At 48.0% G+C, this 26945-nt stretch overlaps 2 protein-coding genes across 6 annotated transcripts in view; one reads left to right on the top strand and one right to left on the bottom strand.

The window, feature by feature from the left end:
* The first annotated feature begins 1989 nt into the window (after positions 1-1989).
* On the top strand, positions 1990-26197 carry G6PD (glucose-6-phosphate dehydrogenase). Its single transcript, XM_083421070.1, has 13 exons — positions 1990-2085; positions 2758-2906; positions 15488-15525; positions 15611-15719; positions 15955-16172; positions 19087-19245; positions 19567-19692; positions 20202-20295; positions 21147-21333; positions 21484-21719; positions 22290-22366; positions 22834-22926; positions 25627-26197. The coding sequence occupies exons 1-13, from the start codon at positions 2025-2027 to the stop codon at positions 25715-25717; spliced, it is 1638 nt and encodes a 545-aa protein (XP_083277196.1). The 5' UTR covers positions 1990-2024; the 3' UTR covers positions 25718-26197.
* LOC310668113 (ceramide kinase-like) overlaps positions 23893-26945 on the bottom strand; it is a 26937-nt gene continuing 23884 nt past the window's right edge. For 4 of the 5 annotated variants that reach the window (XM_083421071.1, XM_083421072.1, XM_083421074.1 and 1 more), the window contains exon 13: positions 23893-26765. In XM_083421071.1, coding sequence (XP_083277197.1) covers positions 26675-26765 — 91 coding nt within the window. In that variant the 3' untranslated portion in view covers positions 23893-26674. Of the gene's footprint in view, positions 26934-26945 lie in introns of all 5 variants that reach the window. The other variant, XR_014506621.1, reaches the window with a different exon arrangement.

The following is a 26945-nucleotide window of genomic DNA, read 5'->3' as shown; positions in this document are numbered from 1 at the left end:
TTCTATGATTCTATGATTCTATGAAAATTGTAAGGAAGCAGATTTAGGCTATTAAGAGAAATTGCCTAATAGTCAAAGTTGTTTATCCATGGAGCAGACTACCTAAAGAGGTCGTGGGCTCTCTCTTTGAAATACCTGGAGGTATTTCAGTGAAAATGGGATGGCCATCTGCCAGGGATGCTGTGGTTACAAGATTCTTATACAGTTGTACTCTGAAATTAAAAACTTAAAAATAAAAATTGTCCAGTAGCACCTTAGAGACCAACTAAGTTTGTTCTGGGTATAAGCTTCAGATACCTGAAGAAGTGTGCATGCCCATGAAAGCTTATACAGTAGTACCTCGGGTTAAGAACTTAATTTGTTCCGGAGGTCTGTTCTTAATCTGAAACTGTTCTTAACCTGAAGCACCACTTTAGCTAATGGGGCCTCCTGCTGCCGCTGCGCCACTGCTACACGATTTCTGTTCTCATCCTGAAGCAAAGTTCTTAACCCAAGGTAATATTTCTGGGTTAGCGGAGTCTGTATCTTGAAGCGTATGTAACCCGAGGTAACACTGTACCCAGAACAAACTTAGTTGGTCTCTAAGGTGCTACTAGATAATTTTTTAAAAAAAATATTTATTTCAACTGCATCAGACCAACACGGCTACCTACCTGAATCTAGAGTTGTACCTTGGATCTCAAACACCTTGGCTCCCGAACGATCAAAACCCAGAAGTGAGTGTTCCAGTTTTCGAACAATTTTCGGAAGCTGAATGTCTAGCGCAGCTTCCGATTGGCTGCAGGACACTCCTGCAGCCAATTGGGAGCCACGCCTTGGTTTTCGAACAGTTCCGGGAGTCAAACGGACTCCTGGAACGCATTATGTTCAAGAACCAAGGTACAACTGTACTGAGCAGGGCCTTCGTCTCAATGACTTCCAAGGTCCCTTCAGACTCTAAAATTCTATGGTTCTATCATCTTGTAGTTATTTTAACTTTTTATCCCTAGTGGTTCACATCTTCTGTTAATGAATTCAGTTGTATGACTTGGAGCTCAATATAGGGATACAGAGCCCATTGGCAGGCCCAGTAGGCCAGGCAGACTCAGGCTCCTTGCTCAGCTATGAAGCTTTCTGATTAATTGTGGGCCAGTTAGCATCTCTCTCAGATAGGTGAGAACTCCCTGGGCCCCTGAACACAAAATTCCCCATGAATTCAGGTGCCAGGGCCATGCATGGCACCCACGGCCCCGGGCACCCATGGTCACAGGCCAAGTCGGCACTCCTGATCTCTCCACCTAATGTACCTCACGGGATTGTTGGAGGGGGAAAAGCCATGTATGCCACCTTGAGCTCTATAGTGAAAAGGTGGGATATAAAAGAAAACAATAAATGAACAAGCAGCTAGACTCTGGGTGCCATGTGCATTTCAACTCATAGGTGCATATCAGCAGGAAGTATGTCAAAATACCAGCCTGTATCTGGAAGGAGGCCAGGGTGTTTTCAAAGGATAAGGCTGCAACCTTTTCCTTCTGCCCCAGCTCCTCTGCTTTGAGTTCTGGCAGGGCTTTTTCCCAGGGGAAACTTGCTAGAACTCCCTTCTGGCCCTTCTCAGGTGGGTTCCGGAATCTCTCAGGTGGGTCCATTGCTATTCTAAGAGAAAGGGAGAGGCGTTCGTGGTGAGTTCCAGCACCTCTTTTTCTGCAAAAATAGCACTGATTCTGGTACGACGGAAAGGTGCAACTCTTGCTGCAAGGGTGAAATAAAACCTGTAGAATTTCTGCCAAACAACTTGTAGAGTTAGGGGATTTCTGGCTGCCAAGCAGCCGGTATAGAGATGCATGGGCGTAGCGGGGGGGGGGGCGAGGGCAGCTGCTCCCCTAAATCAATAAAAATCAATACTGATCTGCTCCGCCCCTGTCGAGACGCAGCGTTTGCGCCTCGGCTTTCCCCCTTTCTGGCCAGCGGCGGCGGATTCTCCCTTCCGGAGAAAGGGGCGGCGCTGGCGGGCCGGGAGGGGCGAGGGCGGGCCGGGCGGGCGGGCCATGGGCAGCCGCGCCAGCGTGAGCGAGGAGCGCCTCGGGGCTTCGCCGGCACTGCGAGCAGGTAGGAGCGGGGGGCCGGGCGGGGGGCCGGGCGGGGGGCCGCGATGGCGGCGGAGCGGGAGAGGCGCGGGCCGGGCCGGGCGGAGGGTCGGGAGGAGGCCGCGGAGGAGCGAGGCGGGCAGGCAGCCCCCGACCCCCGAGGGGTCTCCCGCCCGGCCGCGGCGCGGCTCCCCCCCGGGCAGCCCGGGTCTGGCAGCCGCTTCGCCGCCTCCGCCCGCTTTCTCCGGGGAGCGGTGCGCGCAGTCCAGCCGCCGCCCTCGTCCCCGCCCGTGTGAATGCGCTCGGCCTCTGATTCCCGGGTTCGAGGCGCTGGCAGGCCGTGAGATGCGACCCACGTGTTTTCCTGGCAGCCCTTGGTGGGTCTTCTTCCCTTGGGCCCCGCGCACTTTTCTGCTCTGGTCTTCAGCTCATCGTCTTGGACCTGAGTAGCGGGAGAGAAGCCAAGTGGATATTGAGGAAGTCTGTTGTCAGTGCTTGTATTGGGAGAGAAGAATGCCTGAAGTGCCCCAGAGCCACCCCCGCCAAGCAGCCCTGCTCGGGCCACGTTGAGACGGGTGCCTTGGCAGGAAAGGGGTGGAGGAGGAACTGCTCACCTGAGCAACACCTGCCGGAGGGGATCGGGTCAGGAAGAAGGGGGGAGGAGCCGCCTTTGACAGACACCTTTTCTCCTCAGGAGACAAGGCTGCCACCATGAGCCATCATCAGCCACCACCGGAGAAGCTGTCTCGGACAGACATCTGTGGGATGCTTCGCGAAGAGCTGTGCAAAGGGAATGACTTCCAAAAGTCAGACACCCACATCTTCATCATCCTGGGGGCTTCGGTGAGTTTTGTTCCTTTGGACCACTGCGGACCTGATATATACTGTAGGCATCCTTCTGTTTTAGGATCTTTCTATTTTGAGGTCTTTTCTTGTCATCTAGCAGTATATAAATTTTATGAAATAAATAAAACCAAAACTGGGACAAAACTTTCCAGCGTGGCCGGCCTGATCTCTAGATGGCTATATGGCTGTGCAATGGGCATGGGAAATGGCAAAGGTACACACAGGTATGGAACAGGTGAGTGGGGCTGGCCCTCCATTCCATTGGCCATATGCCCAGGGCATGGAGGTGGGTTTCCCAAATCTATCCTGTGACTGGTCTTCATAAGGGGAGGGGGGAGCAATGTGACCACCTTGCACTTCTTGGAGGAACATAATGATAAAGAAATAATGTATTGTTATAATTGTATTTGAGAGGCTTTTTTGTTTATAGCACTCTAAGCTATTCATTCATTCATTAAATTTGTATCTCACCTTCCTTCTAAAGGAGCCTGAGGTAGCTCAATAGAACTTTGAGGTTAAAACTATAGAAATAAATCAGTAGACTATTAAAACCAATAGGGATGGAGGGTACTCCAGCACTGAGAAAAAGTTGCCACAGAATGTAACTTAACTTTTATTCTAACTAGTGTTTAAAAGCAGGATGCAAGTGTTTACGTCACAATACAGGCATCTGTTTCTTCATCCCCTCTTCTTTTTTCTTCCTCAAAACTTTCAGGTTGGGGAGAAATTTTGTGTGACCTAAAAATGTCTTCTGTTCTGACATCATAATGTTGCACATTTTCTTGCTGGCACCACCCAATTACATCAGTAATAATAATAATAAATAATAATAATAATTTTATTTATATCCTGCCCTCCCCAGCTGAAGCCGGGCTAACAACAGTAAAATGATACAACATTCTAAAATCATTTCATTAATTGAACCCACATATTATGGGGGCAGAATTTGACACAGATGATTTTTTTCAGTGGGTGGGAATCCCAAATCCCATGCCGTGTGTTACTATGCCTCAGTAGAAGCTTTCTGTTGAAAAGGGAACTGGATTGTGTTAGGAACATTCACGTTTCCTTAGTCTGTTGGATCAGCCTGGAACTCCAGAGGGTCATCTCTTGCATTTTTCATCACTCCACCACTGAGCCACCAGCTGTTTCCCATCACAGCAGTGGCTCTGCTGTGGTCCCACTTTGCTCTCCTCCCCCACCCCCTTTTGACCCAGTCTAGCATCTTCCCTTCCAGAGCTGTGACTCACAGCCACACAAGGTTTGTGCCTGGTGACAGGATGCTGGTGTGGCCCAAATACCAAAAACAGGTGCTTCAGTCACGCTGCCCTGAAGCAGCCACTGGCTTCTCTTCCTGCCCCTTGTATAAGTGCCTCCTTGCGCTGGGAAGCTGTTGTATAACTCTGCACAGCAATTACCGTGTGGTGTGTAATCAGCATCCCTTCTGGAGTTTGTGAGCATGCTTGAAGGGGTAGGTGGCTAATCCTGGCATTGCATGGATTTAGCAATGTGTTGGTAATCCAGTGCTTGGAAAGATCAGCCTAAAGTGGTTTGGCTCCTCACCATTGGCTTGTTCACCATTCTGTCCCCTTGCTATGATTGCAAAATATTCCCTGCCTATGCAAGGGATTGTTTTGCTGGGGAGCAATTGCAGTGAGAATCAAACCTACTACACTCACAAAACTTAATCCCTGTAAATATACTTTGTCGTGTGACCACATTTGAAATACTGTGTATTGTCCTGGTTGCTTCAGCAAAAAAGGGATATAGTGGAGCTGGAAAAGGTTCAGAAAAGAGCAATCAAAATGATCAAAGGGCTGGAGCAACTCCTCTCTGAGGAAAGGTTACAACATTTGGGGCTTCTTAGTTTAGACAAAAGGGAAGTAAGAAGTTCATAAAATTATGTGTAGCTCGGAGAAAGGGGAAAAGGAGAAAAGTTTTTCTCCTTCTCTCATAACACTAGACTTGGGGACGTCCAGCGAAGCTGAATGTTGGAAGATCCAGGACAGAAAAAAAGGAAGTGCTTCTTTTCATAGTTTCACTTTAACTTCGACTCCCATAAGAGGCAGTGATGGCCACCAGCTTAGATGGCTTGGAAAGAAGATTAGACCAGTTAGGCTATTGATGGCAATGAGCTTCCGAATGCCGGCTTCTGGAAGGCGCAGGAGGAGAGTTGCTCTTTTGCTTGGATCCTGCTTGCGGCTTCCCACAGCATCTGGCTGCCCCGAGTGAAGAGGAGGCTGGACTGCACAGGCCATTGGCCTGATTCCGCAGGTGGTTCTTACGTTGCTACTCCTGAGTCATAGCCCACCTTGTGTCTTTGTTTCCTTTCATGTTCAAGATGACACACACACAATATACTGTAAACCACTTTGATTTTTTTCTTTAAAAATATGAAATAAATAAATATGAAAATGAGTGGGTGCAGCAAGATAATGGGGTGCTGTCATAAGGGTACTGTCAGGAATACCAACATAAGCTATACTTGTTAGTTGCTGTTAAAGGTCTTTTTTGTTCTGGGAATAGTGGCAAGGGAGATGTGGACCCTTTCAGTTTACAAAGAGAGGCACAGAGGTTTAAAGGAGCCCTCTGTCTACCCTGGAATGAAGCCCCAGTCTTCAGTTCCATTGGAATAGGCTGCATTTCCTCAGCAGTTCAGCAGCAGGAAATGCACTCTGCCCATGTTTAAGGGCATTTAATTCACAAATGTGTTACATTATAACTGTTTAATGAAGAGGACTGTCCAAAGATGAGAGGGAGTGATGCTAAATGGGAATGGTTGGAGGATGAAAGATGCAGTCGTAAGACCCACAGTGGTACAGTGGTACCTCTGGATGCGAACGGAATCCGTTCCGGAGCCCCGTTAGCATCCTGAGCAGAATGCAACCCACATCTGCGCATGCGCGTGACATTTTGAGCGTCTGCACATGCACAAGCGGCGAAACCCGGAAGTAACCCGTTCCATTACTTCTGGGTCGCCACGGAACACAACCTGAAAACGCTCAACCTGAATCTACTTTAACCCGAGGTATGACTGCATCTCTTTTATATTTCTTCTGGTTAAAATAAAGGTGCCTGTGCTTTTTCTGGCCTCAGGCACATTCATGGCATTTTGGAGCCTTCCGCCATAAGTACAAATCATGCCTGTACTTTGGTGAATTGCATGGTGCTGCCAAAATGATTTCCTTCTGCTTTTTTCTTGGATCTCTGTTCTTTGAGTCTCTTTCCTGTTTTCCATTCTGGAGTGGGTTGGCCTAAGACCACTTGGGCCGCCTTCTGCACGGTTGCAGTTCATCACACAGGAGAGAGAAGGAGCCGTCTGAGTGCTCAAGGCGCAGGGAGCACAACTTTAGCAAAAGGAGAAGCTCCAGCTTTTGCTGAGTCACTGGGGAACAAGGTGTGGTGCTCTCCGTAGGTAAAAGAGGGAAGCGAGCCTTCTGGTATGTGGGGAGGTAGCAGTCTTCCTTTGTTGCTTATTCTCAGTGAATGAAAACGCTACCAGTTTGGAGCCATGATATATAATTGAAAGGACAGACAGCATTCTTGGGGAAAACAGAAACGGTTTCTACCAGGACACCTCTGTTGTTAGCCTTGTGGACCGTAGACACAACGTGGCCAGTCTAGCCTGTTCCTGTCAGGCATGTGGTTGAGCAGCAAGCCGGTGTTTGGTCTGAAAGCACATATTTGGCACACTCACTCCCCAAGACTGAACCATCTGGATGCACCCGAGTGTTAGTTAGGGTAGTTCCAGATGCCAGCTTTCCCCAGCGGTGTTAAGGCTATTGCGGGCAACTAGCTAGCTGATTCAAAGGAATGATCGCCAACAAACAACAGGTGTTTTGGAAAAATGAGGCCTTGCCTTTTGGTCACTACTAATTTGTAAAGACTAGCAGGATTGGGAGATTAGAATTGCATCTAAACAGCAACTGCCGCTCAGAATCTTAGTCACAGGAAATGACAGTGTGATAAAGCACGTCATGTTTTTAAGGGCTCTTGTCCTGCTGCTGCCATTCATAGCAAGGATTTTGCCTTAGTTCCCAGTGAGGTAGTAAACATATAGATGGTTGAGAGGGGTGCATATACTACACAAACTGTACACGCGTACTCACATACAGTCCCTACGTAGAGAAAATTAGTGCTTCCGGGAGAAGACAAGACTATGACATAGTTTTCTAAATGCAGGTTTGTGGAGCTCAGTTCTTCCTGGTGTTCTGCCGTCTGAAGCGCTACCTGAGTCAAAGCGGGATGTGCTCCTCCTGCTGCAGCATGCCTTATCTCGGTTGCGCAGAGGTGATGACCATGGGTTCTGACAAGGGCTTGTGAGATTTCAGCCAGACCGCCTTGGCTGTGAGTCTGGGAAGACCTGCCCTCTGCCTTGCAGGCCTTTTCCCATGTGGCCCAGACTGACTTCGCCACAAAAGCGGAGGCTTCTGAAGAGGCCAGAGACCATCTTGGCTGCCTCTTGGAGCAGACCCAGGACATCCAGCCTGAGCTTCCACAGCTGACAAGATGGGCAGCGACAGCAGCAGATATGTTCTATGCTTATTATACTATTTTATTCTCTTGATAATTATGCTGTTTTAAATGTGCACTTCGTATTTGACTTCCTTTAGTAATGTTTTGTTTTGAAATCTTACAATAATATTTTAGTTTTCCGTTAATTGTGGGGCTTTTAAGGTGTTTCAGACTTTCTTCAGTGATGTTTTATTCTGGATTGTTTTATTTGATGCTTTAATGTAGGTTGTAAACCACTTGGATATCCCTCCCCCTTAAAAACACAAAGTGCTGTAGAAATGAAAGATAACAGTGATCTCATAGGATCTCAATGGAACTCAGCGCCAATGGCAGTAGCGGAGGCAGCAGGGGGCGTGGGTGGGGGCACCCGCAAGGTTGCTGCTTCACCTTGCCTCGTGAAGTGGTGTACTTTAGACACAGGTATATATCACCTCAAGAAGAACTGTGAATGACTGAGATCTTTTAGGCCATTGTGCAAGGCAGTGCCCATGCAATTAACCAAGGGAGATTACCGGGCAAATAGGAGGCTGCCCTGTACTGAATCACATCATTGGTTCCTTCTGACTCATCCTTGTCTATCTCTACACTAACTCGCAGCAACTCTGCAGGGTTGAAGGTGGGGGCCTCTGCCAGCCTTGCCTGGAGATGCCAGGGCTTGAACTGGACCTGCCAATGCAGAGCAGAAGCCCTGAACTGCAGGGAAGAATAAAATGTACAAGGAAGTATTGCTTGCTACTACCTTTCCTCCCTGGAGTTGCTGTGTTCTGGTAGCTTACACCTCCTGTGTCGATTCAAAAGCAAAACCTCTTGAATTAAATGGGGGTTGCTCTGTGGAAAGTGTGGTTAGGATTGCAGCCAAAGTGTATTGGTGTGTATACTGTGTATTGGTTGGAATACCAAGCCAGTTCTAAATGCCTGTGACAGGATCAGGCTTTGTGGCACAAAAGTGAGGGTTCCACACCATACACAACCTCTACAGTAAGTAGCCTGTCTAAATACTCACCAAGATTATTCTTTCCCTCTCTAGACTTTAAAGCAGAGGGGACTCACCTGGAGCTTCTAGCTCTGGGTCACCAACTCCCACTAGTCTCTGTCAGCACCGCTGGAAGCCAAGGAAATGAGTATTGCAGTCCGGCAACACGGGGGGGGGGGGATCAAACGGTAGCTGGGCTTTGCTTTTAAGGTTAAGGACAGGGAAAGAATGGTGAACAAGGTTTTTATAAGTGCTTCAGGTGAGAAAGCTGAGGCCTGGAAACGGAATTAGATGAGAATTGCAGATTTGATGTCTGTAACTTGTAACCACTAAGCCTGTTAGCAGCTTTAACAAATTTTTAGTTGATCAAGTGTCTCTTTGTTTAGTCAATTAAATAATAATTAAATTTGCATATTACCTAAAGCATAACATAGCTGTCTGTTAAGAAATATCGATGTATGAGACAGGCACCTACAGTCTAATCATCCAAAACTAAGACTCATTGTTAGAGGGAGAAATCCTTCTGTGTTGATTTCTTGTATTATTTCTTTATTAAATTTTTATACTGCCCTTCATGAGGCAATCACAGGACTGTTTACAACATAAAATACAGAACACACTACATAATAACAACTAAACGAAAAGCCCAATAATCCCCCCTCCCCCAAAAAACATTTAAGAGGCCATAGATTAGCCAAAGGACTGGGAGAAGAGGAATGTTTTCGCCTTGTGCCTAAAGATATGTGACAAAGGTGCCAGGTGGGCCTCCTTAGGGAGGGCACCCCACAAGTGGGGAGCCACCACAGAAAAGGCCTGTTCTCACGTTGCCACCCTCCAGACTTTTCATGAAGGAGCCACACAGAGAAGGGCCTCAATTGACGATTGCTGGGTCTGGGTCAGTTCATAGGGGGAGAGGCAGTTCTTGAGGTATTGTGGTCCTGAGCTGTTGAAGGGCTTTTAAAGGTCAAAACCAGCACTTTGAAATAGGCCCAGAAACTAATGGGCAGCCAGTGCATCTGGGCCAGGATTGGTGTGATATGCTTGAACTGCCTTGCCCCAGTAAGCAAACTGGACACTTAATTCCGCACCAGCTGAAGTTTCCGAACTGTCTTCTGAGGCAGCCCCATGTATAACAAATTGCAGTAATCTAACCTAGAGTTTACCAGAGCATAGACAGCAGAACCCGGGCTATCCCTGTCCAGAAAGGTATGCATCTGGGCCACCAGCCAAAGCTGATGGCAGAATATCAGGGTACAGTGGTACCTCGGGTTACATACGCTTCAGGTTACAAACGCTTCAGGTTACAGACTCCGCTAACCCAGAAATAGTACCTCTGGTTAAGAACTTTGCTTCAGGATGAGAACAGAAATTGTGCTCCGTCAGCATGTCAGCAGCAGGAGGTCCCATTAGCTAAAGTGGTGCTTCAGGTTAAGAACAGTTTCAAGTTAAGAACGGACCTCCGGAACGAATTAAGTTCTTAACCCAAGGTACCACTGTATTCTCAACACTGGTAAGAAATGAGAACCAGATAGCAAATAAATAATGAAATAAGCAAGTGTGCATTCAATTTGCAGAGCTGCACATTAGAACCGGCTCCACCTCTTAAGTAGAAATTAAGCTGATTAGAGCTGGCAGCCCTAGCAGGTGGCTCACAAGGGAGAGGCAGGGAGACTTGCAGGCTAAGCTCCTGGCACCAGCTCAGGAGGTTCTTAGCAAAGGCAATAAACAGATCACCTGACCTGTGTAGCAACAAGTACACATAGAAAGAAAGTTGTGTGCCCACACTCCATCCAGTTGCAAACCTCATGTGTCCTGGATGTTTCACACCTTTTTGGCCCAGGTCACAGCAGGTAGTTGACTTAGTAGTGTTTGCATTAGATAAGGAGCTTCTAGCCCTGGGTGGATACAGGGAAAGCGAGGGCTTCTGTAGGTCACTGGCACTTGTAGCAGCAGCAGTGGGGCATTGTACTTTGAGGCCAAAACGAAAAGAAGCCATGTGGCTCAAGAAAGGTCTGGGGATAGATGTTTGGGGATCCACGGCGGGGGAGGGGGGAGAGGAGTCTGTATTGTACTGTTGATGGGGCGATCTGTTACTGCTAAGCAGTGGCGTAGCGTGGGTTGTCAGCACCCGGGGCAAGGAAAGTAATTTGCGCCCCCTAACTCGTGGATTTGCGCCCCCTAACCCTAACCCCCAGATGTTGCGCCCGATGCGGCCGGCACCCCCTGCATGCACCCCCCACGCTACGCCACTGACTGCTGCCCAGATGACAGCCCCCCTCTCGGCCTCACTGATGAAGGTGTTCCAGGTGCCATCCAACCATGTTGGGGACTCCACTCGGTATTTGTGTAGTGTTTACTCCTGAGCCTTTTCTTCTCTCATAGAATCACAGAGCTGGAAGGGACCCAAGGGTCATCTAGCCCAACCCCCTCAATGCAGGAATCTCAGCTAAAGCATTCATGACAGGTGGCCAACCGACCTGTTTAAAAACCTCCAAGGAAGGAAACTCCACCACTGGGAGATCTCTCCCAAGGCAGCAGATGTTTAGGATAAGAGTTTTCTTTCTCCTAGGTGGGCTGCCTTTCCAGGTGGACAAGCTCTTCTGCCCAACCAGAGGCTACTCAGGAGCAAACCACATGGAAGTTAGGGTCAATGTGGGGGGTCGGTGCCCCCTGGGACTGGTATGGCAGGAGGGAGACAAGCGGTAGGGGGGGCGCCAGAGCCAAAGAGACTCCGCAGAACCAACTCAAACTAGTTTTGCCCTTCTCCGCTGAGTTCTCCGAGGGGGAAGGAAGACGCGGGCCGGCAGGCTGTAGCCGGCCGCCGGCGCCTGTCGAACCGGAGCCCCGATCGGTCCCGAGCATCGCACCTCCTCCTGGACGGGCCCGCTCTCCTCCCGGCTTTGCTGCTCCACCTCCTCCTCCCTGCTGCTGCTGCGCGGCTCTTTTCCCTCCCGCTTCCTCGAGGGGGGCCAGCCAAACGGAGACGACGATCCCTCCCCCCAACCAAGCCTCGATTGCTTGTCCCTTCCCTCTGGACTTGCGCCCCCCCAAATGTTGCGCCCGGTGCGGCTCGCACCCCTGGCACCCCCCACGCTACGCCACTGCTGCTAAGCACTGCTAACCTACTTCAGTGGTTTCCAACCAGTACACCATGGCACCCAGGGGAGACTCGAATGGTGGTCAGGTGTGTTGTGGCAGCCCCAGCCTCTGTCCCTCCCACCTCTGATGCCCTCTCATGTCCACAGTGTTACAAACTCAGGTATAAAAACTAGGAGCCAAAATACTCCTGGAACCTGGGCTACAGGCTCAAAAAAAGAATGGCTAATTGCCATCTCCAATGCAGCAGTGCTTTCTTTCTTTCCCCCCAAAAGCACGAACTAATATGCAATTAGTCTGGCTGCTGCAGGGAAGCGTGACACACCCTCTGCCGCTGCAGGGAGGCATGGCAAAGCCCTCTGCTGCTGCGGGGAACCACAGCGCACCCTCCACCACTGTGGGGAGGTACAGCGGTTCCCTTTGCCACCATGGGTTCCCTCTTGCCTGCCCTAATAATCCTAAGCGCACAGCTCCTCTTTGCTCCCACCAGGCGGCTCTGGTGGGTGGGCGGGGAGGCGGCTCCCTCAGAGTTTCACATCCACCTCCTCTGCTTGTCACCCAATGCCCAAGCAGCCCAGACAGTCTTTCTGATGCAAGCTCTGCAGGGCTCAGGCCAGGAAAACTGAGAGAAGTTTCTCCACTTCTCACAGACTAGCTCAGGTACAAAGCAAGCAGCCAGAAATCTTGGCTTGCTCATGTTTGAGCAGGTGTGGAACGTGCCTGGTGAATGGTGAATTTTGAAGACCGCGTCTCTTTGTTGCAGCAGCAGCCCTGGCTACACGTTCTTCAGGCAAATGGTGCCTCTGGGGTTGGCCAGGGGGTGCTGGTTGCCAGGAGCTGAGGTGGCCTCGGACTAAGTAAGCAAGCGGGCACAAGGTCATCCAGTTCTTTATTCTAAACCTGGTGGTGTGGCAGACGTTGCCCAGTGCTGCAGAGCTTTCTACAGCCAGATCTTTGTAAGCTGCTTTGCAATCTTTTCTGATGAAAAGCAGTATATAGAAATACTTGAAAATAAATGCATTAAAATGTTAAATCAGGACTGGGGGGCACAAAGGATGCCTACCCCACCTCTGGGACTGGAAAACCTTTTGGGATGGGCAGAGATGTGGCTTATTCTGTGCCACCTGGCAATTTCATTGAGGAACCTTTCTTTTCTCACACACTTCTGCTCGTGCTTATTGAGCTGAAGAACAGAGAAGCCAGGAATGCTGGTTTGATGCCTGGAGGCAGGGCTGGGCGCCCAGACCTTTGCTGACATGCCCAACATGCCCAGGGAGCCGCCCCAGGGCTCCTCACAAAGGTTTTGTGTTTTGCAACAGGCAAACCTCTTTTCAGGGCAGGAGAAAGCCATAGTCCTCTTGCTGAAAGATGAGGGCGGGCTTGGACTCCTGTACAGTGAGAGATTAAAAGGTTGTGCACACAATAGAGCAAAAAGAGTTTGGGGGTGCGGCTGGCCCTGCCATGCAGCTTGTTGAAACAACATTTCAGCATTCCCCTCCCCTCTGAATAAGGACATCTGGGTTTAGGAGGGGAGTTTCTGGGTCAGAAGGCACCTGGATTTATAAAAATCAATCTCTAGAGAACCCTTGAAAATCTCTTAGGAGGGCACATAATGGGCAACAGACCTATTTAATTGTTTTTATTGGTTATATATTTATTCCTAATGCTTATCAGGCTAATACAAATCTCTCAAAGCGATTCACATAAAAAAAATCAATAAAAGCATTAATAAAATATTAGGGTTTTTTTTAAAAAAAAAAATGCTTGGCATTTATGTTAAAGGTAAAGGGACCCCTGTCCATTAGGTCCAGTTGCAGACGACTCTGGGGTTGCGGTGCTCATCTCGCTTTACTGGCCAAGGGAGCCGGCGTACAGCTTCCGGGTCATGTGGCCAGCATGACTAAGCCGCTTCTGGCGAACCAGAGCAGCACACGGAAACGCCGTTTACCTTCCTGCCTATTTATCTATTTGCACTTTGACGTGCTTTCGAACTGCTAGGTTGGCAGGAGCAGGGACCGAGCAATGGGAGCTCACCCTGTTGCGGGGATTCGAACTGCCAACCTTCTGATTGGCAAGTCCTAGGCTCTGTGGTTTAATCCACAACGCCACCCGTGTCCCAGCATTTATGTTAGCTACCAGCAAAATCAAACAGTACAGCAGCAGAAATTCAAACCATCTTGGAGGACAAAAGCCTTCCTGAATAGAAAGAGTGCAGTCAGGTAAGTTTTACTCAGAGTAGGCCCATTGAAAGTAATAAATTTGACTAAGTTAGGGTCATTAATTTTAATAGATCAACTCTGAGTAAAACTTAGTTGAATACAACCCAGTTTTTAAAATTTGATCTTTAAAGGCCAGGCTTTAAAGGCCACCACCAAGAATGCCGTAAATCTTCACAGCCTCAACAGTGGCCACCTCAGAGGACCTCCTGGGCAGATTGGAGGAGGAGCCAGGTGTTTCCTCCTTGGACCACGTGCAGGCCATAGCCTCTTACGCTCAACACCAGGTTTCATGCCTTTCTCTTTCCCGGAAACATTATGATCCTGGTAATCTGAGTTGCATTTTGGGTTGTTCCAGGGGATTTTGTTGTTGTTGTTTTTTTGGGGGGGGTGTTGCTGGGATATGTCACAGAACTTTTCACTATTTTCTGACCTGGAAAACAGAATTGCTTCCTCCTCCTAGCACCTTGGGATAAATATTCTGAAGGGTGGCATATAAAATCCCTGAAACAAATAAATCATCTGTGACATTTTAACAGTAGAATGAAGAAAAAGGGGGAGCGGAGGAGGTGCAAGATTCATAGTGGATGAATGTGAGCAAGTGTTCATCTCTGGTAGCAGAAAAAACTCCAAGTTTCTCTTGTGGCCCCTTAAAGACTGACAGATTTACTCTGGTGTAGCCTTTGATGGACTACAGTTCCCTTCATTGGACACGTCTGACCTGATTGGATGTACAGGGTGAGTCTTTTGAAAGAGGCTCCGTGGAACATGTGTACTCTGTGTCCACGGGGCCTCGCCCTGCATAAAGGTGTTAGTCTTTGAGGTGGCACGCAGGGTGTTCTGCTGCTTAGCAACCAGATAGCTGATCGGCTGCTGACTCAAACATGCTCCTCAAACATGAGGGGCTGGACCAAAAGCCCACAGGCATGGGCACCCGTTGGGCTAATGCTGCATGACTAGGCAGGTTTGCAGCCGGGCTTTCTGCCAATGGTAACAAAGCTTGCTGCCTGCCATGTGATGGAAGGACAAAGGCGACTGCCAGGGGTGTTTCATGCAGCGTGGCACTGCCAGGCACAGGGAGGAGCTCAGGCTGGAGGAAGGAGTGAGCACCCGTGTCAGGGAGGGGTTTGGCAGTGGAAGGCCAAGCTGTAGCTTTTGGTGCAAACCTCCTATACTTCCTGAATGTCCCCCAAATCTGGTTCTATAAAGTGTGGTCAGGTCTTCAGAAAAGATGCGAGGGCAGAGATGGGCTGCCTTTCGTCCTTCCCCTTGCCAACCCCAGTGCCAGTGCTTTGGGAGCAGGGAACTATGGGAGATTGCAGTGTGGTGGTGCAGTGCATCCTGCGCTAACCGCAGTGCAAGACTGGAGTCCTCTCCTTCCTGTGATTTAGGAAAGGCAGGAGGAGCCTGCATCTTACGGCTGGTTAACTCTTCTTTCCTCAGTTATTGACTGATGACCACAGATATACCAGCAGGAATTAATTGGTGATTATTATCAGTGTGTCTACATGACCATATACTTCAGTTAGACCAGTGGTCGTGTGCATGGGGATTTGGAAGGAAGGCTGTTCCTCTCTCTCTCTTGGAGTCTCAGCCCAGCTCAAAAGAGCAGGCTGGCTCTTTGGAAGCAGGGATTTAAACAGGGACTTTTCTGTTCTGAGTCACTTGAGTTCCACCCCATACATGCCACCCCTCGGCCTTTGCCTCAGCACACATTCTTTATCTTATGCTTTCTGTGATAATGATGACTCCCCCCCCCCTCTGTTTCATAATTGCAGGGTGATCTAGCCAAGAAGAAGATCTATCCAACCGTCTGGTAAGTTCACTGCCCCTGAGGCTTTGCCTTCCTTCTGCCATGTGGCTGCCCGCTTGAACTGGGACTGTTCTGATTTCCCATGCAGGTGGCTGTACCGCGATGGGCTGCTTCCTGATGACACTTACGTGGTGGGCTATGCCCGGTCCCAGCTCACTGTTGCCGACATCCGCAAACAGAGCCAGCCACACCTCAAGGTGAGACTTTCCTCCTCACCTGCTGCCTCCTCAGCCCACAGGACTTGTTCACATGCTTAAGTTTGTTGCATTTGCCGCTAGGAGTGATTGCTAATAAGCTGATCTCTTCTGCCTGGCTGGCTGGTGGGAAACGGCTCCTGTCTTGGGCAATTTGAAACATTCTTAGGACGTAAAGATTGGGGGTGTACAGGCAGCCCTCCTCCTTGCAGCATAACAGATCTTTATATCATTCCAGGCCACCCCTGAAGAAGAAGAGAAATTAAACGACTTCTTTGCCCGCAACTCCTATGTCTCAGGAAAGTATGACGACCGGGCCTCTTTCCAAGCTCTGAATGCTCACCTGAACAGCCTTCACAATGGCCAGAAGGCAAACCGCCTCTTCTACCTGGCCCTTCCGCCAAGCGTCTATGCAGACGTCACCGGCAACATCCGGGAGAGCTGCATGAGCACTGTGTAAGACTTGGGGCCTGGCAGGGAGCCAGGGTGGGGGCAGGGCTAGCAGGAGGGCACTGGGGCAAGTTTGCTCAGGCAGAGGAGGCCGAGTCTGGCTGGAGTTCTCCCTCCCTTGGTGGCCGTCTGCAGGGGGCCCCTTCCAGTCATGTGGGAAAAGCCTTCTGCTGGCTCTCCTGATCCTGTTACGTGGGGTGGCAGGTGGGCAGGTAGGGAGAGCGAGTGTTGGGGCATGTGCAGAGTACCCAATGACATGCCACCAGATTATGCAAATGGAAAACCCAGAATGGAGGTGTCAAAGAAAAACGTTGGACAATTTGGGTAGGGTCAGTTCTTTAACGGACAGGTATAATGGAGTTCCTCAGCTTAGCAGTTACATCCAGTTGTAGCGTATAGTAATCCTACTATGCTGTTAATTCCCAACAGACAGCCTATGGCAAAAGTAAAAAAAGGTCTTTCCAGCAACACTTGCTCCCTGCAGCAGTCCAGCACGTTAGGTTCTAGCCGAAGGGCGGGGGCTACCTTTCTAGAAACACAAGGGTCTTTTTACTTCATTTTCTGCTTGGTCACTCTCTGACTCACTCACACAAGTTTGCTCACTCAGGAGCAGCTGAAGGTGCAGGACAAACACACCTGAATTAACCCTTTCTTGTCCGTTTTCTTTGCATGCATAAACTCACATACACTAATAGCAAGAACAGATAGTGGTACCTCTGGTTACATACTTAATTCGTTCCGGAGGCCCGTTCTTAACCTGAAACTGTTCTTAACCTGAAGCACCACTTTAGCTAATGGGGCCTCCTCCTGCTGCCGCGCGATTTCTGTTCTCACCCTGAAGCAAAGTTCTTAACCCGAGGTACTATTTCTGGGTTAGCGGAGTCTGTAACCTGAAGCGCATGTAACCCGAGGTACCACTGTAATTAAAAGAGCAAGGAGTGAGCACAGCAGTGATCTTCATGGCACAGATGGTGGCAGTGGGATGAAGAGAGTGCTTCCGGAATCTGCTACCTCTGCCACTGGTTTACTAGCACAGGTAGTCCCCAGGAAACAGCAACTGGCTGTGGCTTGTTCCCTCTTGAGCACACAGTCAGTGGCAAGCTCCAAGTTTGCCATCACGTGATGCATGTAAAAATAGCCCTAAATGTCAGTCCAGCTTCGATGAAGACGAGGCAAGAGTTGCTGTCATGGAAGGTGTGAGCCGTTCCTGGCCTCAGTATGTACATCCAGGGCAGGAGATAACATGCAAGCCTGCCATCCCCAGCCCTTCATTCAGTGTAGTGTAGAGCGTGCTGGTCCCCGGCCTCTGATTCATTGGCATCGCTGCCCAAAGGATGCCGTTGGCTTCTATGACTCTTTCTTCTTTTGAGGTGCTTCGCTTACTCTCTTGAGCAAGAGCCAGAACTTCCAGCCTGTCCTTTGTTTTGAACCAGGTCATTCTTCTTCTTTAAAAAAAAACCAGATAAAAATAGTTTTATTTATTTCCATTATATAAGAATTACAGAAGAAGAGAAATGGCTACAAAGCAAAATCCCAACTCACTCCTCTCCCCTCCAGGATGGATCAGTTTGTCAAAGTCCAGTCTGTGATTTCAGTAGTTGCCATGCTTCAGGGTTATCAGTAAAGTATTTTATAAAAGGAAATAAAACCTATATCTCATTTCTTTATTATTCCATGCATGTAATATCTTTGTTAAGTTTTCTGATACAGCAATACTCAATCATAAAACTTGACTTAAAGCTAATTAGAAGATTAGCCCTATATCCATTCTCACTGAGTTCTAAATATAATCAATTGCTTTAAAATCCCCTATTGAGATTCACAGTCTTCTTTTGAGGAGTAAGATGACTTTGAAGCCATTCTAGAAGCTTGTTTTTCTTCCTCTGTAGGTAGATTTATAGCTCTGTCTTTCACTTCAAAGTAGTAGCTTATCAGCAGTTTTCTTTTGCTCTTATGCTTTTAGTTATTGGAGTAATTAATTGCTCTTGGATGGCTTCAAGTTGCTAAAATGGGGAGGAAGGAGGTCAGAGCAATCAGGTTAGCTTGTCATCTTCCCAGGAGCTGAAGCTGGAACCCCCAAACCAGTTCATTCAGAGCTGATTTATACCTGATCCGTGTGAATGCAGATCCCTCACATGCACTGAGCAGCTTGTGTAACATGGAAGAAGTGCACTCTGGAAAGAAACAGAGGGGCATGTCTTGGAGCTGCCGAACTCCCAGCTTATGGTACTGGCCAGTATACTTACAAGGAAGCCACTCCTGGGAGCTGATATTCATGTGCCTCAAAACCAATTTGTAAACCATCTCAAAGTGACAGTTTGAGAATTGGTGGTGGAAGGCCTGCTGTGCAGAACTGCTAAAGGCAGAACTGTTGAACACATCACTGAAATGGGCTGTGATATCTGGAGATTCTGTGCTTTTAATGTTTATTTTTAAATAAACTGGAGGAGTACTGTAAAATGTGCATACATTCCTTACCCATTGGTTATACAAGTTATGTTGGTTGAATCTGTATTTTGCTATATTGAAAACTAATGAAAACATTTGGCAGGAGGAAATAAGCTGGTGGGGGGAAATGGATTGAAAATGTATGGCTAAAAATGCATCAGCTGTGACTGGTGACCTTGGAAACTGGAGAAGAGCTGAGCAAGACTTGTGGTTATCCTGGTGTAGGATTTCAGAGCTCTGCAAAACACCTTGAACCTCATGAAGGCCGGTAAAAATGGAATAAATATTGCAAAGAAAAATAATTCACACCTATGAAAATCTGCTTGATTCACATATCTTTTCGGGGGGGTATGTGCATGTGCAGTATGAGGAGAGGGCTCTAGGACTCACTTAGATTCACACCCCCACACTACCTTGTAACACCCCACATTTAAAACTGGCCTTTGCCATCTTCTACTTCCCAATTCTCCAGGGGCTGGAACCGTGTCATTGTGGAGAAGCCTTTTGGCAAGGACTTGGAAAGCTCTGACAAGTTGTCGAATCACATCTCCGCACTTTTCAGTGAAGACCAGATATACCGCATTGACCACTACCTGGGCAAGGAGATGGTGCAAAACCTGATGGTGCTCAGGTAAAACAAGGAATTTGGGGGACAGCTTTCAAAGGCTGTGGCAGTGGGTGTACATGGGACCTCGGCAGCAACTACCTGGGCTCAAGCAGGCACTTTTTGTTCAGTCCTCTGACAAATGCCTTCAGGCTTGGTTCTACCCATGTGCTTCATAAGTCTCTTCAAATTTCTGCCAATAAAGCACCTTCTCAAGTGGATTAGGGACAGGGTATGGTCTCCATTGGAGTAGTGTTTGGTGGAGCCCCTCTGTTCTGCTGCTCACTGGGGCATCTCTGCCCTGCAGCCTCAGCCTGAGTCTCAGGTCATTTCCCCCTTCATTTGCAGATTTGGAAACCGGATCTTCAGCCCCATCTGGAACCGTGACAACATTGCCTGTGTCATTCTGACCTTCAAAGAGCCATTTGGCACTGAGGGACGGGGTGGCTACTTTGATGAGTTTGGTATTATCCGGTGAGAGAGTGGGGGGACAGGGCGAGGGAGGGTGTAGAATCATTTACTTGGTGTGTTTGAGGTGTGCAAACCACTACAGTGATCCACAGATGTGGCACTAAAATTCCACAGAGTTGTAATTCACCCAGATGACAGATGAAGCAGAAACCCCATATCTGCCCAGATAAAATATAGTTTGGCTTTGAAATTCTCCACCTAACCCAGCTTTCTATGATTTTTGTGCTCCTGTCAAATTTATTGTGCAGACTGCCTTGCTGCAGAGGACAGCCACATGGGTTTTTCTGCTGATCCTCATGCTTGTCTGGGCCCCAGTTCCAGTCACCCCATTTGCTTTCAAGACGCTGCTTGTGTGCAGATATACAAGGAAACCTCACAGTTAGGCTGCACCAGGCCACCAGAAACAGAAGCAGGAAGCGCATAGGGATGGTGATGACTGAGAGAGGGGCATGACTGGTGATTTCAGTACTGTTCCTGTAGCTTTATACTGATTCCTTCTGCCACCTCTGCAGGGATGTAATGCAGAATCATTTGCTCCAGATGCTTTGCCTGGTTGCCATGGAGAAACCAACCTCTACCAACTCCAATGATGTTCGTGATGAAAAGGTAGGAGCATGTCTAGGACTGAGTCTTAGATGGGAACTAGAATTTGGACCCAGCACTTCTGATCTGAATGACCTTGAGCAAGTTACTATTTCTGTGTCTGTCTTCCTTCACTTCCAACTGAAAATGAATTGCCCGCTTGCCTTGGGAAGGTCCACTCTCTTCAGAATTAACATTAGGCAGGCCTTTGGGTTGTGCTGTTTTTGACACTTACTATAAACTTCTCTGCTTAGGCAAGCCTACTCAGACATGTATACTGTATTGGTTTTTAAACTGTTTATTGATGATGGGTCATTGATGATGAGGTTGAAGTGGTATATAAATCCTCTTAGATCACAAGAAGAAAACAAAATAGAAAAGGTGTTGCTCACAAGCCCTGAGTGGAGACGCTGGTGCCCCATAGTGGCTGAGCACCCTTGGCTGTCAGACTAGGCTAGTTATTTTGGGGCACAGGATTTCTATCCTTTCCTGGTACTCAGAAGAGCATTTTCAGCCAAGATTAATTTTCTGTGTGGTTGTCACCTATAGGTGGGAAATGGTGCTCACGCAAGGGACTCAGTCATGAATGGTTGGTGCACATGTGTCTTGCCATGTGTACATGCCACAGGAACCCAGTGCCCACTGGAGAAATGTGTGTGGCACATTAACATCTGCCATTTCCATGTAGGAGATTAATTCTGAAACTTGTAATCTTGAAATTGCCCAGAAGTAAGCAGTTTATGTTAATACTGAGTTCTTAGCTTTGAGTCCCCACAGTCACACACGCGCACGCACACACACACGCACACCACCTTTTTCAGATCACTTTTGGTAGTTTGTGAGGCTCTCAGACCATGTTCATGTCTTTCTGCCAGGTGAAGGTTTTAAAGTGTATCTCGGAGGTGAAGCCTGAGAATGTGGTGCTTGGTCAGTATGTGGGAGATCCCTCTGGCAAAGGGGAGGCTCAGAAGGGCTACCTGGATGACCCCACAGTCCCAGCGGGCTCCACCACCCCTACCTTTGCTGCCGCTGTCCTCTACGTGGACAACGAACGGTGGGATGGTAGGTACAGGAGGAGGGAGGGAAAGAGGGAGGGGTAAAAGACCAACGCCTGGACATCCTTGATTTGGGGCGCCAGGCCTACTGGTGGGGGAGATAACAGGGATCAGAGCCCCAACTTGTCTCTTTCCCTCTTGAACCTGCTTCTCCCAGGAGTACCATTTGTCTTGCGCTGCGGCAAGGCGCTGAATGAGCGCAAGGCTGAGGTGCGGCTGCAATTCCGGGAGGTGCCGGGCGACATCTTCCAGCGCCAGTGCAAGCGCAATGAACTGGTGATTCGTGTTCAGCCCAATGAGGCCGTCTATACCAAGATGATGACCAAGAAGCCGGGCATGTTCTTCAACCCAGAAGAATCTGAGCTGGACCTCACCTATGGCAACCGCTACAAGGTACCAAGAGTTTCTCTCTTTATAGGCTAAGGAAACTCCCAAATTCTGTGCTTGAGTAATAACAATTTTGTAAAAGAGGCTTCCTTTCCAGTTGTTAAAAAGGTGCATGGCAGACCTATTGGAGACCTTGCGGAATTTTGTTTCTTTATTTTGAGCAGAAGCATGACAGTGTGTGGATTGGTAGCAGGAGGAGATGAGCAGTAGTGGCGGTGGAGGGGTAGAAGTGCTCAGCTTGTCAGGGACCACAAGGGTCTGGAGGCTTGAGGGGTGCGGTTGTCACCCACCCTCCCCACCTTCTGGAAAGTGAGACCCTTGCTGGCACATTTTCAGACATGCAAGTCTATTGCTTTGTGTGGCAGCCACTATGTTGAAGACAGACATATGGGATCAGCACTTTAGATTCCCAGGCTTCTTAGCATTGCAGTGTTCTGCTCAGGAGGTGTCCTGCCTGCTTCTCAAATTCTTTCTTCCAGTGACAGTTACAAGGAATAGAAGGCACCCTCTCAAAAAATGGAGGTACACCGAGGTACACAGCACATTCAACCTCTTGCTCATGTCTCCTTTCTACAGGATGTGAAGCTCCCAGATGCTTATGAGCGCCTCATCTTGGATGTTTTCTGTGGGAGTCAGATGCATTTTGTGCGCAGGTACATGCTGGCACCCAGGGGTACCACCTTGAATAAAATATTGGGGGGATCCAGGGAGCCCTGCTTTGTCTGCTGGCAGGCACACTTTGCATTCGATCCACAGGTGCAAATGGGCATTTCCCCTCTGTCTTGTCCATTTGCAAACAGGCACAGTGGGACTTGCTGTCTGCAGGCACGACTTGCTAAGGAATCAGCAGGAGTCCACTTTGAGCTCTGTTCGCAGCTGCGCCTTTATCTGCCTCACAGCTGACATTACATATGTGGGACAAGTGAGAATGGTTTGAGTAAGAGGACCTCATGTGCCAAATGAGGACCCCTGCCAGATCTAATGAGGCCCATGGACCGGGTTTCCCACCTCTGCCACAAGACATGATGACTGAAAAACATTTGAACTACTACTGCAGTTTAAGGTAGATGACTTCTTCAGAGTTCAGTAACCCAACCCCGCACTTTCCTCCTCCCCACAGTGATGAGCTGCGTGAGGCCTGGCGAATTTTCACTCCGCTGCTCCATAAGACTGAGGCAGAGAAAACCAAACCAATTCCCTATTGCTACGGCAGGTGAGTTTGGAAGAGAGAGAGGGGTGAGCTTAAATACGCATGGCAGTTGCTTCTTTTAAAACAGGCTCTATGGTTGGCCCATCACTCTGAGGTTTCAAGGGGAGATCTTGGTGATGGCTGTCAACATGTGCATAAGGGCAGTGTTAGAAACTCAGACATGAAGGCTGGGAGTGAAATGGCACCTTAAACCTCGGTTATGGGCGCAACAACGGAATGCCTAGGCACATTTTTTTCTTTATAACAAGAATTCAAAGCTGAAAATGAATGAACTGCAGCTAAAATATTGTGTTCATGTTTTACATGGTCTAGTCCTTCCCCTGCCCACCCCCCTCACAGGGTGTCCTCTCCAGTCTTCAGAGAGTAGCTGGAAGTGGGGAGGCAGAAAAGGTCCTCCTTTCCTTCCACTCTGCAGTTTTAATCTGAAATCTCAGGCACAGTACTGCGCCCAGAGCTCAGAAACTGCTAACGAAATTCCCTGTTGCAAAATGTGCCTAGAACAATGGGTGTTTTGAACACTGCATATGGGCCCCCTAAACCCCTTTCCTGCCCCCTCCTCCTTAATGGGCTTGGCCATGGCCCTCAGGCTTTCTCTCTTTTTTGGTAAAAAAATAATAATTAAAAAAACCTTTGTCTTACATGTATATAAAACAGACAGAGCAATTGTAACAACATGTGAAAATTAACACATGGAGAACAAAACTATATAATAGATATGTAGAATGAGGACAGTTGCACATTCTGGGTTAAGATAACAGAGTCTAAATGAAAACTATTAGTGTTACCAATCTAGTTCCAGATTTGCCAGGTTTGTGATGAGGGTCATCTTGAAAACCATGTTTTTACTGTATAGAAGGCAAAATCATATTTAAAGTGTCTGGAGGTTCTATTCCCTGCTGAAATCTGAAGTGATGGATAATTTCCTCCATTATGGCCACATTCCAGAATGAGTGAAAGCAGAATCCAGTGTAAGGTCTGGGACTGTTTTCCGTTGAGTTGCAATTATTATTCGAGCTGCCAACAACATAGAAGACCAATTCTTTTGACAATATATCTACATCAGTATCATAAAAAATATTCAGTAATGTTACTTTTGGAGAACAATAGTTTTGTTAGTAATATTAATCATTTCTGTCAAAATTAAATTCCAAAAACCTTGCATCAATTTACATTTCCAACATAAATGCACCAAGCTTATTGCAACGCCTCCAACCATCAGGTAACACAAAACAAAACATTTTTGACATTTGCATGGAGTGTGATATCCCTCACAATATGGGTCACAACACCCATATTTTATTCCAATCCTTGGAAAGAATTTGTGTGCCAATATATAGTTCCCCCATCTTTTTAAGAGGTTCCATAGGTCTTTAAGTTACATTAAGCAATATAAGGTACTATTTAGAAACTAATCGTTTCTCCCCTCTACCCATTATGTGGAATAAATTTTTCAAATTGTGTTAAGGGTCTCAGAGCTTGTGTTTTTATATGCTTTTTTATTATATATGGACTTGATTAAAATGAATCCAGTTTGTGTTAAGATTTGACCAAATTAATTTTTTATTTGGTTAATAGAAACAGTGGGCCTGCGACTTACATTCACTTTACTTACACTACCACAACTTTACACGGGAGGAGGAATAAATAAATGAAGAGTGGGGAACCCCCACCATTCCCTCCTGTCCATTTATTTCTTCTCCCCTCGCTTTTGCACCCCCAGCAGGCTTTCCTTGCTTACTGGGCTTTGGGTAGTGGGGGGCGGGGGCTCTGCGAGTGGCCTTGGTGGTACTGTCCACCCTACAAATTGAGCAGAACTGAGCGGAAAATATATTCTCCAATGTGATTATTGTAATGCATGGTGAACTTTCTTGGATCCCCAGTGATACCCAGATGGTGGGAACTGCACAGTGGCTTGGGAGGAGAGCTGGTCCAATGGTAGAGACAATGGCAGAATTCCAGGCATCCTGGCTTTGGGAAAGGGAGCTGCCATCTGCACTTCTACACTTACCTGTGTTTTGAGTGCATGTTTATAGTTGATGTGGGGTGCTAATTTAAGTGAGTATGATACCCAGAAATCAGCAAAGGGGGGTAGTATTTAGTACTTATATACAATACATAAATGTCTGAAAATGGGAGGGGGGGGAAAGGATTCTGGTCAGCTTTTGATCATAATCAATGCTGCTGCTATGCTGTTTCAGGGATGGAGACAATTGCATTTGGCCTATAGATGTAAAAAGCCTTAAGTAGGAAACAACTGCATCCAGCATTACTTTTTTTTAAACCAACTTCATTGAAAATTGTAAAAACAACTACCAAACACAAAGTGTCTTCCAAGACAGATACATGCATACAGTCGTACCTCTGCTTATGTATCCCTCTGGTTGCGTAAACTTCGGGATACGTAAGTGGCAAACCCAGAAGTATATTTCTGGGTTTTTGCCCCACGTGCTTGTGCAGAAGCAGTCTCTCCAGTTGTGAAAACCTCGGGATCCGGCCGGACCTCTGGAATGGATCCCGTCCGCAACCGGCGGTACCACTGTATATGTTAAGTCTTGTATGCATTCATCCATACAGCATCAAAACCAACTTAGAAAAACTTTTACATTACAAATTCAGCTCATATCCACAGAGTCTAAAGCATTCAGATGGATTCACTATTGGCTGCAACCAGAATTACTAACGGGGAGCCTTTTTCCTTTCTAGCCGTGGCCCCGCAGAGGCAGATGAGCTGATGAAGAAGGTGGGGTTCCAGTATGAAGGCACCTACCGCTGGGTCAATCCTCACAAGCTGTGACCTCCAACTGGGTAGCTTGTATGAAGGGGTGACAGCTGCTCTTCGCTGCAGAAGCCAAGCTGACCAGGCTGGGCCAAGGGATCTCTGCCCCAGCTCCTGCTGCCTACACCTGAAAAGCGGTGGTTTTGTCCTAGGACCACCTGCTGGCCCTGGACACCAGTGCACTCCTCCAGCATCCACTGCGCTTAGGTGTGGGCCTTGTCATCTTCTCTACTGTGGGCTCTGCCTCTTTAGTTTCGCTCCTTCTTAGACTGCTGGCTGCAGCTGGGCCAGGTGTCCCATTTCAACCTCTGCTTCTTTCTATGGGGGAAGTCTGTGGTGGGGCAGGAGGCAGCACCCTTGCCCTCTGTTCCAGCTACACAAGCTGCTCTTTCAATTGCACTAGCTCTGCTTTTGCTGCATTACTTGTTACATTCCTGTTCAAACTGCTTCTCAGTTTTATATATGATGCTGGTATGTAAATGGAAGTTGTTACAAGGAGACCGTGGTCCTTGCATTTATTTCAAGTGGCTTGAGGGGGGACTCAAAAACCACTTCTGTCTATGAACAAATGAGCAGGGAGGGGTGGTTTGGGGGAAGTAGCCTGGCAGACTAAATTTGGCCCACAAGTCAGAGGTTCTGCACTGCTGAGCTAGATATTCAATTATTCTGCCAACTGATTTCCAGTGTGATGAGGACCAGAAGGACACTGGGGTTTGGTATCTGCACAGCAGGCAGAGCACCATGGGCTGTTCCTCTCCAGGGTCAGCACCCTAAAATGGTAGGTGTGAGGTGGCACTTCTGCAAATCTGAACGTGGAGCAGCAGTGTCTGGTTACAGTTTCTCTGGAGCTGCACTGTTACTCACAGGTCCTGAGATACCAGTCTGGAATTTATTCCCCAACAATGCTTAGGCAGTGGCTCCTCATTGTTCATGGCCTTGTAGATTCTTAGCAGAAGTCACAGGCTGCGCTGTCATTTAGCTTTGACCCTCTCTGGGATCAGCAGGAAGCCTACAGGGTGCCTGTTCGATGCCACGGGCAAAGAGATGGATGAGCCTCCCATGGACTCTGTGGAGAGAAGCGCAGAGAGAGTCATTAGCAGCACTACCTAATAGAAGGAAGACTGCTGTATAACAGCTGTCCAGTTCCCTAAGCATCTTTGGCAACTTCCATGCCTGTGCTTGACTAGGCTACACTTGTGGAAGGGCCACAGTCAGCTTTTTACTGCTTCTTAACCTGCCAATCACA

The sequence above is a fragment of the Podarcis tiliguerta genome, assembly GCF_965153285.1.
Source record: "Podarcis tiliguerta genome assembly, chromosome: 17".
Classification (NCBI taxonomy): domain Eukaryota; kingdom Metazoa; phylum Chordata; class Lepidosauria; order Squamata; family Lacertidae; genus Podarcis; species Podarcis tiliguerta.
Note: the sequence above shows the minus strand (reverse complement) of the source record. Positions and strands in the feature narration are given on the sequence as shown.